This window comes from Cloeon dipterum, chromosome X, assembly GCF_949628265.1.
Source record: "Cloeon dipterum chromosome X, ieCloDipt1.1, whole genome shotgun sequence".
NCBI classification, from domain to species: Eukaryota; Metazoa; Arthropoda; class Insecta; order Ephemeroptera; family Baetidae; genus Cloeon; species Cloeon dipterum.
In genome coordinates, this window is record NC_088790.1 from 8,625,150 (window position 1) to 8,643,013 (window position 17,864).

At 40.8% G+C, this 17,864-nt stretch overlaps 2 protein-coding genes and 1 long non-coding RNA gene across 12 annotated transcripts in view; 1 reads left to right on the forward strand and 2 right to left on the reverse strand.

Annotated features, from left to right (window-relative positions):
• Positions 1-1,019: 1,019 nt before the first annotated feature.
• On the reverse strand, positions 1,020-4,017 carry LOC135946224 (uncharacterized). Of its 2 annotated transcripts, XR_010575500.1 has the most exons (7): positions 3,886-4,017; positions 3,724-3,758; positions 3,236-3,674; positions 3,006-3,117; positions 2,236-2,950; positions 1,902-2,181; positions 1,020-1,603 (listed from the first exon to the last, which is right to left on the reverse strand). It is a non-coding gene; the product is annotated as an uncharacterized LOC135946224 (long non-coding RNA). The 2 variants fall into 2 exon arrangements; XR_010575499.1 differs by having other exon boundaries at positions 3,236-3,758.
• A 1,271-nt stretch (positions 4,018-5,288) lies between these two features.
• Positions 5,289-7,841, forward strand: LOC135945861 (protein yellow-like). The gene is made up of 6 exons (XM_065493783.1): positions 5,289-5,319; positions 5,448-5,785; positions 6,097-6,669; positions 6,723-6,882; positions 6,931-7,122; positions 7,639-7,841. Exons 2-6 carry the CDS (start codon positions 5,456-5,458, stop codon positions 7,839-7,841), a joined length of 1,458 nt encoding a protein of 485 aa, XP_065349855.1. The 5' UTR covers positions 5,289-5,319; positions 5,448-5,455.
• Positions 7,842-8,122: 281 nt separating this feature from the next.
• LOC135945257 (ras-specific guanine nucleotide-releasing factor 2-like) overlaps positions 8,123-17,864 on the reverse strand; it is a 75,537-nt gene continuing 65,795 nt past the window's right edge. For 5 of the 9 annotated variants that reach the window (XM_065492824.1, XM_065492821.1, XM_065492819.1 and 2 more), the window contains exons 12-26: positions 16,691-16,950; positions 15,402-15,754; positions 15,182-15,303; positions 15,018-15,128; positions 14,749-14,955; positions 14,038-14,276; positions 13,852-13,986; positions 13,587-13,729; positions 12,875-12,895; positions 12,470-12,710; positions 12,170-12,349; positions 12,023-12,120; positions 11,690-11,972; positions 11,424-11,621; positions 8,123-11,349 (exon numbers count right to left, since the gene is read on the reverse strand). In XM_065492824.1, coding sequence (XP_065348896.1) covers positions 11,146-11,349; positions 11,424-11,621; positions 11,690-11,972; positions 12,023-12,120; positions 12,170-12,349; positions 12,470-12,710; positions 12,875-12,895; positions 13,587-13,729; positions 13,852-13,986; positions 14,038-14,276; positions 14,749-14,955; positions 15,018-15,128; positions 15,182-15,303; positions 15,402-15,754; positions 16,691-16,950 — 2,795 coding nt within the window. In that variant the 3' untranslated portion in view covers positions 8,123-11,145. The remainder of the gene's footprint in view (positions 11,350-11,423; positions 11,622-11,689; positions 11,973-12,022; positions 12,121-12,169; positions 12,350-12,469; positions 12,711-12,874; positions 12,896-13,586; positions 13,730-13,851; positions 13,987-14,037; positions 14,277-14,748; positions 14,956-15,017; positions 15,129-15,181; positions 15,304-15,401; positions 15,755-16,690; positions 16,951-17,864) is intronic. The other 4 variants (XM_065492825.1, XM_065492820.1, XM_065492826.1 and 1 more) reach the window with 2 other exon arrangements.

The window sequence follows — 17,864 nt, forward strand, 5'->3', positions numbered from 1 at the left end:
GTCAATGACTGTTTTGGACCAATTCTGTTAACTACCAATTTCATGCAATTCATTGACGTCATAAATAGTTTGTATTACGTAATTATTGTCATTTTAAAATTAGACGACCACATTAGCAACGAAAATGTCACTCTTGTTGCATCCACAACTTTCATTAACGCGACAATTTTCTACGCAGAGCTTGTTTGTTTTTGTTACAAAGCGGTGCACAGCGTGCGAGAAGTGCGTGCGTTTTTGTTATGTTGAATTCTTTTTAAATTTTGAGTATTTTTCATTCAGGGAAACAAAACACCAATGCCGCTTCTGAAGCTGGAGTTGGAATTTACGACAAACAAAATAATATTGGAGGAAGTGTGCATATTAATAATTTTACTAGGCGTCAAATTTTACCCGTTTATACATTTCAGTGCCAGTTGTTCAGAGAAGATTTGATGCATTACAAAAAATACAGCTTCTCTCTTTGCGGCATGAGCAACATTGACTACCAGTTTATTGTTACTGTATTTTAATTTAATTTTTATTGCGATTTTACCTGGAGCTTATAATATGCTTCCAGATTTCAGCTGCCATTGTGGCATATTTGGTTACAATAATCCAATTTCAGCTGGTGGTCACGTCATTAAAAACTCATTAAAGTTAGCAGCTCTCCGTTTAAATATCGTTAGATTCTGGTAAAATTTTTGAACTCACCTCTTCCATTTTAATGTAATACGGGTAATTTTTCAGTTTCGTGATTTCCAAGAAATGTTTTACAGCTGGGTGCGCGTTGGCTTACTTATACCAACGACAGCAGGAAATATAGGTCATCACAGAAAAGACTCAAGGTAAAGCGCGTGAAGTACATGTCCTTAACATAAATAACCTCTGCTTTATTGTTATTTGTGTTTAAAATGAATCTGCTTTCATTAGCTGCGCAAAATTTATAAATAATAAGTTGTTTAAAAACGCAGCTGTGAGATCAAATTAAATATTTTTACCATACTTCACTGGAGTTCAATGAGACAAGAACCAATAATCGCTTTATAGTTAAAAATATAGAAACACAATTTTTTATTATCAAACAACGCAGCAAGTATAGAATCATCTAATAAACATATAAAAATTTAATTCACAGGCACAATCTCGGCGCCGTAAACATTAACTTCAGTGGAAGTTGTTGCTTTGTGAAAAACTCTGAATTGGCGTGTGTAGATTTTTCGCCTCCAATGCACTCTCGTAGCCGTGGTTGCTTCTTCTTCATCAACAACGTCTAAATTAGTGTTGGTAGAACTCCAATTGTGTGTCTCATCTGGAAAAGCGGTGCCATCGTTTTTGTTCCAGCTCGCAAAGTAGGTTGTGGTCTCTTTAGTTGTCTGCGTTCCTCGCCTTGTTACGCGGCCCCATATATGACCTGATGCACTCTTCGTAAATTTTATATAATTTTTTGTCGGTGGCAACTTTGTTGTGGTTTTATAAATTTTTCGAGTAAATAATGGCTTGGCCGTTATTGCGATGAAGAAAGTGTCCACAGCAGCAGTGATTTGAGGAGGTTCCGGCTGCATTGGATTTGTAGGCGCAAGATCTAAATCGTCATCTTCCCCTGTGCGTGGACTCCTGAGAGTGCCTAAAATATTTTAATTTAAAAACAGAAAAAACACGGAAGTAATTTTATGAAATTTAGATGAACGAATGGATGAGCTCTACTCTGGATTAACTAAAAAGAGCTTAGTTGTTATTTAATTCTTCTCAAATGTTCACTTATGTAGCTATCCATTCTGAGTAAAATCCACGCAGATTTGATCCATTAATTTAAATTACGAAGTTATAGTTTTGTTACTATCTTTTTCAGTAATGTTTACGATTTTTAATAGTATTTTTTTAAATATCTTAAGCATTTTCTCGCAAGCTACAATTTAGTTCACCTGTTGCCCAAGGGTCAGGCGAGGTTGGTGGAGTTACCATTCGCTCAAAACTCTCCTCTAAATCGTAGTCTAGTCCGCCAAAGTCGCTGGACGCAACCTGCCAGTCCATAGATCGATTAAAGACTGGCGCGCTGCTGTTACTCTTTGTCCACGGAGGCATTCGCATCACGAACTGCCCTTTGTTTGACAACCATTGCTTTTCCTCCTCCTCATCTGTTTTATTACCACTTGTTTGAGGCAGTCCGCCGATCTGCTGAATTCTCGACATTGCATCGTCATCCTTTAATTATGTATTTTGAATTGCACCTGATGTATTATTTTCAAATAACTTTACCAACTCAGTTGAGTCATTCCTGAATAAAATAGTTTTTAAAGCTTCAAAGATGCTTGCACAGTCAGTGTTTTCTGCCCAAAACGTAAAAAATATTAACAAAACGACTAGCATCGCTGTACATTCCGCAGTTTGCAAAATTTGCCCTGGAAAGCCATACTGCCAGAATATGGATGCGTGGCCTACTTAGTTATGGCAGCTGACGCTAACGCTAGTTTCCGCCTAGTCAAAATGCGTCATATGTTTGTTTGGAATAGCAAAGCACCCAACAGCGCGAAAAATACCGTTGTTAACTTTCATCCAAGATTAATGTCACATTTGCCAAGGGTGAAATTTAAAAAGTTAAGTTTGTAGTAATACATGGCTGATTAAAATTGTGTGAATAAACCACAGCAAAAATTAAACTATTTTTATCTTGTTTCTAACCCTTGCACAGGAGTTTAATTCTAGAAATAAATCCTCGTCTCCAGAAGCAAATGTGGTGTGTTAAGATCCAGGAAAGGAAAAATTCCAACGCCATTACAAAAAAGGCTTTTGATGTATTTTCACCCACAGTTAACAATTTGCGGTTCAAATTTTTAATGATAATGTGCTTCCACAAGGCGAGGAGAATGAAACCCAAGCTTGTCTTTCTGACCAACGTCTCTTTCAGTTGCAAGCAACATTTCTAATATCACAATTGCGCAATCCCAGTTCAAGTCGAGTGAATTCCTCAGGGCTGTACACAAATCGTAATAAAATTATGATGTCAATAGATTTATGATAGTTAATACCTCGATATTTTGCTTCTGTGAAGATCTTGAGTTCTTAGATGGATCAGAGGCAGTTTTCTAAATCCAATGCCCTTGAAAAGTATTATCTCCAATGCTGCCAGAGGTGAGAAGTCTGCAAAAAACAACATGTAAGCGCTAGAATAAGATAAAACCACAAACGTGCCCTTGCTGTCAAAAGACAGTCATTTTTATCTCTTCTATAACCACAAATTGTAAACTAAAAATGTAACCTGTGAGTAATGACTAGCCTTCTCTATCGACTTCTTCAGATGAGGGGCATCACCGACTGTCTTTCAGCTCAAATCAAAGAGAATCACTTCGTAAGCTCCATTTAAAATGCAAGCCAGTTCCTCCAGCATTGGCACTCAGGAGCATGAAAACAACAATTATTATCATATAATGAGTATGCAAAAATATGGAAACATATATAATTAAAAGTGGAGTAATTGTGATATTCAACATTCAAAAGCGCCAAACCATCATTAATTATTCAGCTTTAAATGGAAACATTTTGGAAAAAATGTTAGCTGAAGATTTTTTAGCGTTGCTTTACTTACAAGCATGTTTTTCAGAACATTCTTCATAATTTCCTGCTACAGTCATGACGTCTGATTTTGGCTCGAGCATTGCACACCATGTTTTTTGTCTTCTTGTTAGCTCAGCTCAAAACTATATTTATTTGATTAAGGTTGATTGTGATTAAGGCTTCATCTATTACCGCAATAATTATAATTGCCACTATGGTTAGAGGCCCTGAAACCGGAAAAAATATTATATAATGTTGGGAGCACACGAAATTTAATTGAACCTCAACTTTATTTCCATGTATCATATAAGTAATACAAAGATATTGAAGTATCACATATACCCCACCTCCTACCTATAAATTGTGTATATCTCCTGGGTTTCATGAAGTTTTCAGCTGAGAGTTAAACGTGAATATATTTCGACAAAACCACTAACGTTGCTAATCACTATCAGTCTATCACTCGTCCCAGCTGATCGAATCAACAGCAACACAGGCGGCAAGGTGGTTGGCTGTTCGCCAGATTGTGTTGGCAATACTGCTCTTCAAATTTAGCGCCTTCTACTTTTCGGGAAAAATAATGACAGTTCTACTATTCCTTATAGCTATCTTAGCGATCGTGATTACAAATTACTCGATTTTGTTCCAATGAAAGTCGATTTTGAACTCATTTCACTTTAATTTCAAATACACGATAGATCTCTTAAATTTGAGAACCGCGATTTTATTATAAACTAAGCAAACTAAGCTATTGTGTAAATATGGTGAAATTTAATTCAATATATGCAATATATAATCCAAAATTATTCATTGGTGCGCACTTTCTAAAAGCAAGTAAATTTTTAATATATTTTTAATATTTGAATTTTTAAATTTTTAAAAATAGCAAGTTTGAGAAATTAACTAATCAGATAATAATGATGATTGCGAATATAAAATTACCCCAAATAATGATCTTCCAACAGAAATATTATCTGAATTCAATTCGTACTTTCTTCTGCGAATCAAAATTTCTTCACTAGGAGGTTCTTCTTGCGAATGACACCACCTGAAGAAGGATTTGGTCCGCCGCAGAGTCATCACTGGGCTTTAAGGAAAAGAGCGTGACAAAAATATTTCTCACGATAGATTAATTTAATACCTCTTATTTGATAAGGAGGTGGCTCTATATTTCTGATTTTTAGGAGACTTGACCCTCTCGCCCTTTCCCTTTTCACGTCACGTACTGATAAAAAATGCGAGGAAAATTAAACCGACAAGCGACTAATAATTTTGAGCTGGGTCAACTGTTGTAATTGAACCACACACAGACATCCCGAAATGTAATACACTATGCTTATTTTTTATTGTTATTGCAATTTTGCTATGAGAGACTTATTTGTAAATGCGCAGATAGGAATGGAGGAGCTTCGATTTCTGTACCGTTGTAAAATACAAATAAAGAAATTGAATAAAATGGGAAAATGACATCAGGAATCGGACCAAGCAACCAAAACGCCGAAAGTTTCAATGAAATAATTATTTCCTCCTTGCTCTGGTCAGAGGCCAGAGCACTGTGATAATTTTCGTCTCATTTATCGTTTGCTGTACGGCCTAACCTTTGCACTTTCCTCAAACAAAAATCAATGCGATCTAGCTTAACATTTTTTTAGATTAGTTAACATTAATTTCAATGAGAAAATTGCGCATGACGTTTCATTTTAGCGGCATTATAAAAGGGCGTCCAGTCGCTCCTCTCTCATTGTCTTCTACAAGTTATTACATGCAGCTTTCTTCTACAAGGCAGTGGTGAGCGATTTTCTTATTTATTCGTGTTTTTTTGTTTCAAATAATTTTACTCTAAGATTATAGACCTGTGCACACAGTTAAGTCAAGAGACAACTCATTTAATTTCGTCTATTTTTGTTTTTAATCAGAAAACCTTATGATGTCGCCATTCCCGTTTGTCACCTTTTTGCTCGGCCTGTCCCTGGTCTCTGCCATCAACCTGAGTAACCTGACCACCGTCTACGAGTGGCCAGACAAAATTGAATACGACTGGCCGTCAGAAACGTTCAAGACAAAGGTCATTCAGGACACAAGTTTCGAATTCAACGGCATCCATCCTCGATTCATGGCTGTCTCTCAGGAAAGGATTTTTCTTAGCCTGGCTGGCTATGGTGGCCTTCCTGCCAGCTTGGTCTTCATTCCGACAAACAGCACGTCTTCATCTCTGCCTCCTTCGCTTGCTCCTTATCCGTCCTGGGAAATGCATGTAAGTAAAAAAACATAGAATTTATCACCAAAAACTGAAGTTGGAAATTTGAAGCATTTCTTGTTCATGCTTACAAATTAATCGGTTTTAAACAAATTTCCTGTCACTGAAACTCCTGGAAAATCAACCAGCTTATTTTTAATCGAATCCTTAATTCATGAAAACTGACTAAAAACTGAAACTGACAATTTTACTCCAATAAAATCAACTAAAAATATTTGACCAAAATTCACATCTCTATTGCTCACTTATCTGTTAAGGGAAAAACAAGTTTTCTTATTAGGTTAATAATATTAATCGTGTTTTTGCAGAACAATGATATATGCGGTACAATTCAGTCAGCCTCAGGGCTGGAAGTGGACAAAATTGGACAGCTGTGGGTGCTCGATAATGGTAGCAAGAAATGCAATGCAAAAATATGGATTTTCGACCTGGCCAACAGCGACAAAATCCAACACGTACATGAATTTCCTTTCCATCTTGGTCTGCACGACTTGGTTCTCGACGAGACGCCTGACGGATGGTTTGCCTACATCACGCGTTTTGAAAAGGAACACATCGTCATTTTCAGCCTGAAAACGAACAAGTCATGGCTGCTGGACACACCGGGAAAATCTTTTTTATGCCTCGCCCTTTCTCCTAAGCAGGAAACGAGACTGTTGTATTTGGGAAGATTAGACTCTAATGAGCTGTATGCTATTTCCGCGAGTGAAATCAGGGATAGGAAACGAACTGCACATCCAAAGCTGATAGGAAAGTGGAATCAGGCGCCGTATAGAATGCTAATGGACGGCGCTGGCGTCATGCAAGCCGCCTTTTTCCGGAAGAAATACACCTCAACTTGGAACACTTCACTGCCTTTTGCGGAGAAGCCTTTCATTGAGGTGTAGCAATTTATTTTGTTAAAAATAGACATCTAAACGTTCTCACCTGGCAGGTCGAAACCCTATATTCAAGATGGCCATTTGCTTTTGCGTCTGGCACTTCAAGGAACCTTTGGATAACAGCCTTCAATTGGAATGCCAAGCCGAGATACAGACTGCTCAAGGATGGAGTAGGAGCAGGCAAAAGATCTTATCTATATGACGCCTCGAAATGTAAACGTGAACATTTTTTAAATAAATAAAATAACTGTTTTTTTCCAGTCGATTGTTTGGAGGGTTGCCACGATGAGCACGGCTACTGCTCAAGACCTGGCGAGTGCCTTTGCAAGGTCGGATGGAAGGGCAACTACTGCGACGAGTGCCACCCCTACCCTGGCTGCGTCAATGGCACCTGTAACAAACCCTGGGAGTGCAACTGCGAAGCCAGCTGGGAAGGAATGCTATGCGACAAAAGTAAAATACATTTACAATTCTTTAAAAGCTAAATGATCGAAATTGACTTTTTTATTTTCATTTTTTTCACAAAAGTACATGAATAATAACAGCCAGTTGGCTCACATTGTTAAGGCATTCTCAGGAGTGACAAAGCAATGGGAGATATTTGAGCAGCTACCCAATGTCAGAGATGGCAAAAAGTGGTTAGTTTAGTGACTCGAAATGCTCAAATTGCTCAACGGGCTGGGAGGCGCACCGGCGCCGACTCGCTACTTGCTGGTTTGCACCTTTCCAGCATGCGTGATTTGGCTTCACGGGACGAAGTTCTAGCGTTTCAATGCAGTCCTCGGTGCGGGGGCAAGTGGCCCTTCAGAGGGCTGGGTCCCTGTGCGGCCTGGTGCGCCCATGTTATCCGTTCGCGGTGTTATTGGGACCCGGGTTTCAGCATTTCGTGCTAGCGCAGTGCGCGCCCTTCCCGGTCCTCGGACAGGGATAAAAAAAATAAAGAAACAGATAATTATTCATATTATTCAGCGCTGTGCAATCTGACGTGCAATCTGGAGCATGGCTCCTGCGTGGATACTGGCGAGTGCCTCTGTAAAACTGGGTGGAAGGGCGAAAACTGCGATGAGTGTCAATCCTACCCTGGCTGCACCAATGGCACTTGCAGCCAACCCTGGCAGTGCAACTGTGCTGCCGGCTTCCATGGAAAACTTTGTGATTTAGAAGATGAATAAAAAGCAGAGAAAAATAATTTACTGGATTTTCTTTTTGAAGCGAATGATTTTTCTTTGATCCAAAATTCCAGCAATAATTTTTTGCTTCTTTGCTATCGTTCAGGGTAATTATAGATATTGTAACTGCGCAAGTAACTTTAAGCCGATCGCAAGCTCTCTCTAGAATACATCTCGGGTTTTTATTAATTCCACAGTCTACAGTCATTCAGACACGCCATACCGATATTTTCTGTAGAAAAAAACGGAACAGCTTTCAAGGAATAAATCAAACACGCAGTAGCTTCAAACATAATCAACTACTTGATTTTATTTGCATTTTAATCTTTTTACATTCCAGTTTTCACTTGGTTACAGCCTTAAGAGAAATCCCAAAGTGTTTTGTTGCTTTCTTTATTTGATGGATATAGATATGTTTTTATTTTTTGCCCATATACTCACGCAATATGACAACTCGGCTACGTATAATGCATGCATCCACATGGAACATAACTCCACTAAAAGTATCTCGACCGCGAGTGTGGTTGTTGTCCCCCTTGCGCGCCGCGTCAAGCTTCAAACTAACCACGGGAAACATTTTTTACGACTCGTTCACGACAGAAAAGTAATATTTCGTCACGCAGACGCCACTACACTCTTTTAAAACGACGTTTAATCATGAACAACATTATTTTGATTGGGATGCTTGGAACATGTGAACAACTCTGGCAATGCAAACAGCAAATATTATTTTCACTGGAACGGGGATGGGGGGATATAATTTTTGTCCCTATAACAGAGATAAATTGATTCAATTGAGATGCATGAAATAGCCAATTGATTAACATTTTCAAAAATAGCAGCAGGATGTTCCTGATTCAAAACACTGAATAATGATATATAGAATATTTTTTTCTAACAACCCACTCGAACGAGGCGAAAAATTTCATTCCCTTTAAAACAAAATACTGTTTTCGCCGGCCTGAATATGCGGTTTTCGTGCTTTTGGTTTAAAATTTGTAACAACTAACGAGCAGGATGAGTGAGAAGGCTGTCAAAGGACTCTTTTTTAGTTACCACAACAATCAAATACTTATCTACAACATTTTCGCAACCATTGATATAGAATTCCAATGAATATGTCGGAAGAGTCACTTTCCCTACTGAAGGATATAATATATCGTAATTTCTGTGTTACTCTCTGCTTTCTCAAGTGGGATGACCTCACTCTCTCATATAGTACAATTCCCCTGCTCCCTACTTTTTGTTATGAACGCCTAGGATATTTTATTATTATTGCTTAAAGCTTGAAGAAGGCAGGCCAATTGTCACAAATATTGGCTGTTTGTAACAACAAAATTCCACATTCACTGTGTGTGTCTGTGTTATAAAATGACGCTTCTTTTGTTTGTCCCCTTTTGTATGGATATTTCACACTCGCTTGATTTTGTTTAATAGTTGTCTGCACGTTTGTATTGCATTTTGTATGTGACGGAATCTACATTCTTTATGCCAAAATAGCGCTGGCCACGGAAAACACTCAATTTCGTTTTGGTGGGGTGGCTTTCGGGGAGACAGGATATATCAAGTTGGTGGGCAGTGAACACTAATAGAGACAAAAACGGGGGACACGATTCTTAGAGCGTATGTTTTAAATATTTATATTTTCTGATATGCGCGCGTATCATTTTAACAGCATTTGTTCCCCGTAGGAAGAAAGAGTTTGCTCATTCCCTGGAGAGATTTTCAGAAAAAGCCTTGAATTCTACCTGAAAAATATCCCTGATTTTTAAACGATAGAATTGAGAGCTCCTTATTTGGATTCGCACCAGTTTTTCACGTCATAGACATAGATACGCAACCGGAACACTACATTTTTTCCGACAAAAACATTAAATATAATAGAACTACTCGCTTGTGACTACATGGGGAGCAGAGGTGAATTCCAATTCGCTACGCGGGTGGGAGCGAGGGCAGTTGGTTTCTTTTAAACAGCAGGATCGGATTCCGGATAAAAAAGGTACATAGAAAATTGATCAAGATTGTTAACCGTAAGGCAAGTCAGTTAAAGAGAGCCTTGTCTGTCATTTTCACCTGCGACACGCACTCCTCCATCCGACCGCACAGAGTCAAGTCGAGGTGCTGCGGTTCCTCGATTGACTAGAGATATGAGCGCGAGAACGTTGCACTGAATTTTGTCGCCGCGGGAGAGGTGTAACCACTCAACAGCTACTTGACTGCAAATTCAAGATTGGAAGACAGATAAGGGGTCATAAGTCAAAGGACATATACATATATGCTTTTTCTTTCACCGTATACATCAGTGTTAGTGCGGTCTGAATTGATCTCGGTTATTATTTATTCTCGCGTCTACAAGAGCAGAGGGGAAAATATAAAGCTATCAAGGGCAAGATGAACGCAAGTTTCTTTGTGGCATTCTGTGTTTGCTATTTGAACTAGGTGAGACGGTATTCGCACTGTGTTTAGAATAACTGCTTTGGCTTCCACGTTTTGCACTTATGATCGAGGAAGTGAATTTACTGGCGACCGAAAACGAACGAAAAGGAGTTTAGCTCTTGAATCACTTTTGCTTGCATGACATGTGTGTGAGGATGTTCCAAACGCGTGATCAGTCGCAATTGAAAATTGTAGTGAATACATGGCTTGCTTGTTCAATTTTTTGCTCGAATTAATTTGAAAAATGGTCAAAAAATACTTGTATTAATATGCGCAAAATCCTGGTTCAGATAACATCATTCAATTACAATAAGGAAACATCCATAAATTCCATATTTCACCGAGTATTCTAAACTTATATATTTTTTCTGCAACGCCAGCGTTTAATAAATAGAGTATCTCATTTTATCGCGCTAGAAATTGTACAGCTTTTTCTGGTCAGATGGAAAATATTCCCCAACAATTCTGGCGGAAAATGCCGATTAGCCAGCTAACGCACCACAACAATCAAAGAAACCAACCAAAGACTGCGAAAGCGCCGCGCTTTATCACATATTGTGCTTGTGGGACCAAATCTTTTTGGTTCTGGAAAACGCCAATCGAGAAGCACAACAGAAAAATAGTCTAAATCGTCCGACTCTACTAATTGCACATGACACGATAACATCGCACAAAGTTAGCTTTCCGCACCTTGAGTTTCGTTCTATGCTGGCGCTTAACAAAAGCAAGAACTCGCACTAGTGCACAGGAGACAGTCGTAGTAACGATCCAGATTAATATTACTCTTGTCTCATTTTGATTAGATGTGCTTGTATATTGTATAAAGTGTGTGCTTGTGTTTGAAAGTGGGCTGATTCAGGCGGCGTGACCCCTAATTGGAGTCCTGACACTGGCTGATGGTGGCCGCGGAGCCCAATCTCGAGGTGCGTGGCTCAATTTCCAATGACATGTTGTACAGCTGGTCGTCGTCCAACAGCAGACTCGGGTCCAGCAGGTAGTTGGTCACCTTGGAGATCAATTCGATTTTGTACGGCGTCTGTTGGAAGTGGCGGATCTCGCGTATGACATGGGCGATCTGAAAATTATATCGTTTTTAATGAATTCAAAATTTTGAGATATAATTAGAGCATCTATGAGACTTAAACCCACCATTCTCATTTTTGAGAAATTCAGTAAACCCTCGTCAGTGAAGTTTGGAGTGCCCTCCTCGATGAAGGAAAGATCCGTCAGATACATGCCCAAGTAGGGGATGCAGGGAGGATCGCATCTGTGCAGAGCATCCCTCAAGTTTCTGAACCTGCCGTCGGCCGAAACAATAGTCTGCAGCTTTTCTATAGACTGCTTCGTCTGCAAAACGTTGTGTAAAGAAAAGAGTGTGAAAATATCTTGTTTTGCCCCATCTTTTTGGTGCTTACGGTTTTCGACACTTTCTCCCAAGTCTTCTTGAGGCGGAATACGGAACTGTTGGTGAAAGCAGCGCAGATTTGGAGGACGCCGTTGAAATTGTGCAGGCAACGACTTATGTCGGCTACGGCGGCCCACTTCTCTATGGCAGCTATTCTGGCCGCCAAGTTGTCCCTGCGGATGATTTCAGAGACGACTAGGCGGGAGACCTCGTTGAAGCGTTTGGTCATCAGCAGAATGTGGTGTGCCTTTGTGATTTTGTCTGGCTTCATCCACGCTTGTCCCAGAAACTCTCTAAAATCACAGTGCTGTGAACGGCAAGGAAATTAATTTCAAAAACTCACTCGCTACAGATGGATATGAAGATTTGGTGGTCCAAATACGTCATTTGCTCTGCTATTTCCAGGGCGGACAGAGTCTCGATGCTCTCCTTGCTAGGATTCTGAAAAAAAGAAAATAAAACCTGCTCAAAGTAAAAATCAATGGACTACCTTTGGAGCTGCCAGCAGCCCTTCCAAATCCACTTTGACATGCTCTGGCTCCTCTCTGGTGATGAGCCGCAGGAGTTGTGATGCTGCTTTGTGTTCAGCTGGCAGTAGGTTTGGGCTGTATGTGATGTCGTCCAGGAACTCGATTGTCATCGATTTCAGCCGCTGGTCCAGTTCAAAGTCCTGAAAAGATTTTACAATTTTTCACAAGTCCCAAGCATTTACTCAAAAGCCTAAGAGAAATTATAGTCAAGAAGCGCACTTAATCTATTATCATAGAGTTAAAAGAAGAGTTTTCTTTGCCTGAGCGTGCTTGGAAACCCAGTGTCTTAGCACGTTGAGCACCCTCATGGTTGCCGCTGTGGACATGACTGATTCCTTCCTGCGGTTCCTGTCTCTGCAGCTGCCACGCAGACTCATGGCGTCGCCGACGCTGCACCTGGAGGCCCTCTGCATCGGGGGCACGACCGGCGTGTGGTCCCTCGGGTTGCTCGAGGCCGAGGTGGCGATGGCGAACGCGGCCGCCGCCGACGACGTGCTTGACCTGCAATTTCCAGTTGGGTCTCAGCACACGGCAAAATGACACCTTGTATCATATTTATCGACCTCTATTTCGCCAGTTTTTTAGTGCAGTTTGGAAAAATCCTGCTATTTGCACAAATACCAATCAGGCTAGCATGCAATTTTCAGAAGAGAGAATTCACTCACCAGAGCGGTTCGTTTCCAATGCTGCCAGAGGAGAGCAGGCGCATTTGCACAAGGCATGATCAACATTAAGTGACAAGTAACTCTCAACAGCTCAGAGCCAAATATTTCATTCCGATATTATGCAGAGTAATGTTATATTTTCTTCTGACCTTTCTTAATTCCTGCGCCGGAGAAATATTTGGCGAATCAACATTGTATATATGAAATATAAAACTTTCTAGTCGAGTCGAAATGAACGAGGGGTAAATAATTACGAAACATTTTAGGAGGTCTGAATGAGAAGGATTCAGACACACATTTATCGTTCGAATATATTTACAGAAGGTTATTTACAAAAGAGGTTCCGAAGCACATTTATATGTTGATTTAAGAGCAAGAATAAAACAGAACTCAACCCTCGAAAAAGAAGTAGAGGAAGAAACAGTACAGTAGAAATGGGCGACTGAGAATCTCAATTGATGCGTCAAGAACGGAAAAAAAGATGAGAAAAACACTTACACAAAAACACGAAACATAACCACAGAGAGTTCAGAGATAATAGATAGAGCTCGTTTATCTGTGTGTGATTTATAGTGCTCGACTTGCTTTCATGGGTTATATAGTATACAGAATAACGACAGCAGCAGTAAAAACAAGTGGATGCAAAATGCAGCCATCAATGAGTAAAATCGTTTGCTTGGTTCGAACAAGCGCGTCGACAAAAAATTCTCACCTTCTCTGTGACTGGCGGAAAGAGGTGATGACCACGCCAGCCTTGCTTGAGGTTTGCGGCGAGTCGTGCTGGAAGCTCGCCCTCTGGGACACGGTACCGCCTCCTTCAGAGTCAACCACAGATCTACGACCAGCGTAGTAACTCTGCAAAATAACAAGAATCATCGTGAATAATTTTAAAAACTTCATCATTTGCCTCAGATTTTTTAAAACATATTTCACACCTACCAAAACAAGACTGATTTTGTTCATCAATTAAGACGTACCTGGATGAACGAGGAAGCAACATTGGCAGTTCCAATCGAAGAAGACCTGAGGGCAGCAGCTCTTTCCAGTTCTGCATCGTCCTGGTCTTCCAACTCAGTCACCGACGAGCGCTCGTTCCTCGTCGAAAGAGACGACTGAAATCACGTTGTGCAGAACCGCAAATTTTAATCGTAGGATCATCTTACCCTGGCAGGAACTGCAGGTGGCTTGGAAGGTCGCGGAGGTGGATCTGGTGGGCGCACGGGTAGCGTCCTCTCTGGAGGCGGTGGCGGATGCTGTGTGGGAGACTGCGTGCTCTCCGACTTGATGATGGGCCTGCCGGCCAAAGTCTTGTCCGACTCGCCACTGTCCTCCGAGCTCGATGCCACCAAGGTCACCGTGCTCAGGTTGCCGGGCGAAGAGGGCATGCTCGTGACAGTGTCACCTTTCAAATTTGTATTTTTATTCAAAGTTCGTTTGCTAAGTCTAGTAAGAGCGAATTTCTAACGAATTTTGTATTGACTAAATCGCATTAAGCTTTTTTAATATTTGCACTTGAAGAATGCAAAAATACTCTACTACAATAAATTATTTTCATTGGCATGAAAGCATGGAAGCTACCATTTTTCTTATAATTTTGATTTAAATTTATTTTAATGCTGCGCTGATTTGACTCCGTTGTGGCAGAACAATTGAAAAAGAAAAACATTACAAAGCGATTTTTACACTGTCTTTTCCTACGATTCTCTTTTATTCTGGAGCAAATGCAAGTAAATTATTTGTCCCTATTCAAATCAGGATCAAATAATGCCGACATAATAATTGCTGCCATCCCGAGATAAACATTTAGGCAACCTGCTAAGCGTATAGGACGCGCGGGTTGCATAATTACAAAAAACGCAGGATGAAACTTTTACCTGTGAGTGTTTCTGAGCTTGAGGAGACGGCGATGGACTTTGGAATTGTAAGGAACTTTGTGCCACAAGGTGGCTCTGCCTCGCCATCAGGGTCCACTTTCAAGGTGACACTTTTTCTAGGTGTGCCTGGCGACGAGATCACCGTGACTTCTGTTGTTGCGCTTGCCTCGCGTATTTTTTGCAACCCAGTTGTCTGCTCATCTTCGACTAGATCAAGAACAAGAAAAAAATATTATTCCTTGTAGCCTTTCAGGTTTATTGAGCCTCACATTTCCTGAAGCTGCAGCGCCAGTGACCTTTGGAGTACCCTCCCGCCTGCGAGTCGTAACTGTGGCTGCGATCGCGGTCGCTCATCTCCGAGCCGTAGCCTGAAAGCAACTCTGAATGTTTTACCGTTCTTAAATGGGACACACCTAACACACGACAGGCACACCTGAGACGGAGCTGGCACCACTTGTTCTTCGGCACGGCGAAAGGGCACTGCTTCGTCGCCGCTCGGTGTCGTATAGGTGCAGCATGTTTGGGTCCTCCCTGCCCGTGATGCCTTCCATTGCCCTTAGAAACACAAGGAAATATTTATTTTGTAAAAAATCCAACAATTAAAAAATGACAACTCGACTAAAACCCTGCTAAAGAGTTGATAATCGGCTTACATAAAAGATTCGGGCCCTGCCGAGGGCTGGTCAGGCGGATCGGCGCTGTAAAAGACGCGTTTAAGCGCCTCAAGCACGGTGACGCCGTCGGTGAAGACTCGGTAGGTCAACAGGAAGGTGTTGAGGAAGTCGATGGACAAGAAGCGCAGGTCGGTGAGTCGCTCGAGCAGCCGCTCCGGCGTCGCGTATCTGATCTGCGGCACTTTGCACGAGTTGAGCGTGCGGCTGAAGCGGATGTCAACGTCGTCTTTGAACAGCTTTGGGTCATTTTTAATCGACTGTGGCATCGTCACGCTCGACGTGTCTGACATGGAGCCGTGCAGCAGGTCGTTGAAATGCACATTGTCCATGCACTGCCAAATCGCACACAAAAAAAAGAAAAAAGCATTACTTAACTTCGTAAATTGGTATTCAACCGATAAATAAGTAATTGTTTTTTTATGAAACGGACAGAGACCAGAAAAGCATAGTGTATCATCACAATGACATGAATCAGAATTGAAAATTTACTTTTGAAAATTCAGAAAAACGGATGCCATTGTCGCGTTCAGCGATTAGTATGCATAAGAACAACTATTGAGCTACCTTATCCAAAATTTACAGAATTTGTCAAATATTCTTTATCGTGGTAAAAAAAAAAGATTGGGTGCAAATATTGGATTTTGTAACTATTTTAGTGAAGGTTTTTCTTAAATATCGAAAATTGGATTTAATTCCATCTAAGGTTTGAATTTGAGCACAAGCAGATACCACCTTTCGAAAACGAAGAAACATTTTGTGTGCGGCTAAAATTGGTGCACAAACAAAAGTTCTTGTAATGTGTGTGCCAACTGGCAGCCAACTGACTGCGTGCACGGTTTGACTATCGTTGCATTAAGTAAGCTCGTCCCCCTCGTCTGCCATCGAGTTAATTTGTCTTCTCAACAGCTACTTTAAATGGCTTCTGGATTTACACTATGTCCTGCGGTGCATGAAATTACGTGTATGAATAGTCGCGCGCGCAGATAGATCCAGCACACGCCAAACAGCTTAAAACGTAGGCACGCGCACCGCTGCCGCAGTTATATAATTGTTTGATTGTGAATTTTTGTGCCAGGTCAAATTAGGTAATAATTAATTAGGGGCGAACGTGCATATATTATTTAACTTTCGTGGTAGTAAAATATTTCTATATGCCAGAAATGAAAGTTACGATTGAAAACATTCAAAAAAGATTACACTAAATATTACTTGTCAGAAACCAGTCAGAGCAAGCGCGAGAGCAGATGGAAAAACGTTAAAAAAGTCACCTGACTGATATCGCTGATCCAGGCTTGCTTTTCCTGCATAGTAGAGGCGACCAGGTGGACCGTGATCTGGCTGCCAGCGGAACCCTGAGAGGCGCCGATGCCCGACGAAGTGCTCTTCACGTCCAGCACGATCTTGAAGTCCCTGTTGTTGAAGTCTGAGAGCTTGTGGGCGCCACCCGGAGTCAGGTGAGACGTGCCTGTGTTGGCGCTGCTCTCACTCGTGCCGCTCGACTGACTCGACGCTGAGCACACTGAAGCACCTGAGCGCACGATTAGTGGACACCGGCCAGGCCACTGCGCCGCGGGGGGCATGCGGGGGTTGGGGGCGGCGCACGGGGGCCGCCCCAACATCCAGTCTGAGTCTCGATCAGGGAGCGGGGGCGGGCGGGCGGGAACACAACACTGGGCTAACAACTATTTTTTTTTATTCCGACAGCTGTGATTTGTGTGTGTTTTTAAATTCAAGCAGGTTCTATGCGATTGCTGATAGTAAGTGGGGGACTTTTTATCGGGAGTAAGGTATTTTGGCTTGAGAGAAAGGTTGCGGAATTTGCCGCCTAAAATTGTGGGTTACAATTTTGATAATCAACGTTTGGTATTATTTCTTGCAGTCAGTCAGATGGATCCAGACTTGGGAATTGAAGCCAATGAGCTTTTAATTAATAAGCTTTATAGATGAGAACATTTTTTATGATTAAATTAAATCAAATACAACCGAATCCGAGACTTATAATCACAATTAAAATAATTTTTTCAGACTAAGAAAATAACTGTACCTTCTTGAACAGAACATTACGTATTTTAACCAGCAGACGACCAGAATAATTTTTCGTAGTTTCTAATAAGTATCAACCACCATAATTGAAATATTTAAAACCAGTGAAATTGAAATTAAATTGACTAGTCAAATATTTGCTATTTAAAAACCAACCTGATATACCGAAATCAAAGGCTTTAGTTCCCAAGTCTTTCAATAGTGGGACCTTAGAAACTATTGAATCATTTTCAAGCATGCCAATTCCAAAATGCAAGCATTTTATGTAATACCAGAAATTTTCTGTGGACTATGTTGAAATAATTGAAGCAGAAAAATTGAGTTTTAAATTCACGTGTTTCAAAAAGGCCAAAACAACTGTTTTTTTTCAGGCAAACAGAAACGAGGTAAAACGAGCAG

What these genes read in the sequence shown, in the direction of transcription:
- LOC135945861 (XM_065493783.1), top strand. Translation starts at nt 5,456, where the DNA reads ATGATGTCGCCATTCCCGTTTGTCACCTTTTTGCTCGGCCTGTCCCTG. An exon ending in ATCCGTCCTGGGAAATGCAT is followed by an intron (nt 5,786 to 6,096) that starts GTAAGTAAAAAA and finishes GTGTTTTTGCAG; the next exon opens with AACAATGATATATGCGGTAC. An exon ending in TCTATATGACGCCTCGAAAT is followed by an intron (nt 6,883 to 6,930) that starts GTAAACGTGAAC and finishes GTTTTTTTCCAG; the next exon opens with TCGATTGTTTGGAGGGTTGC.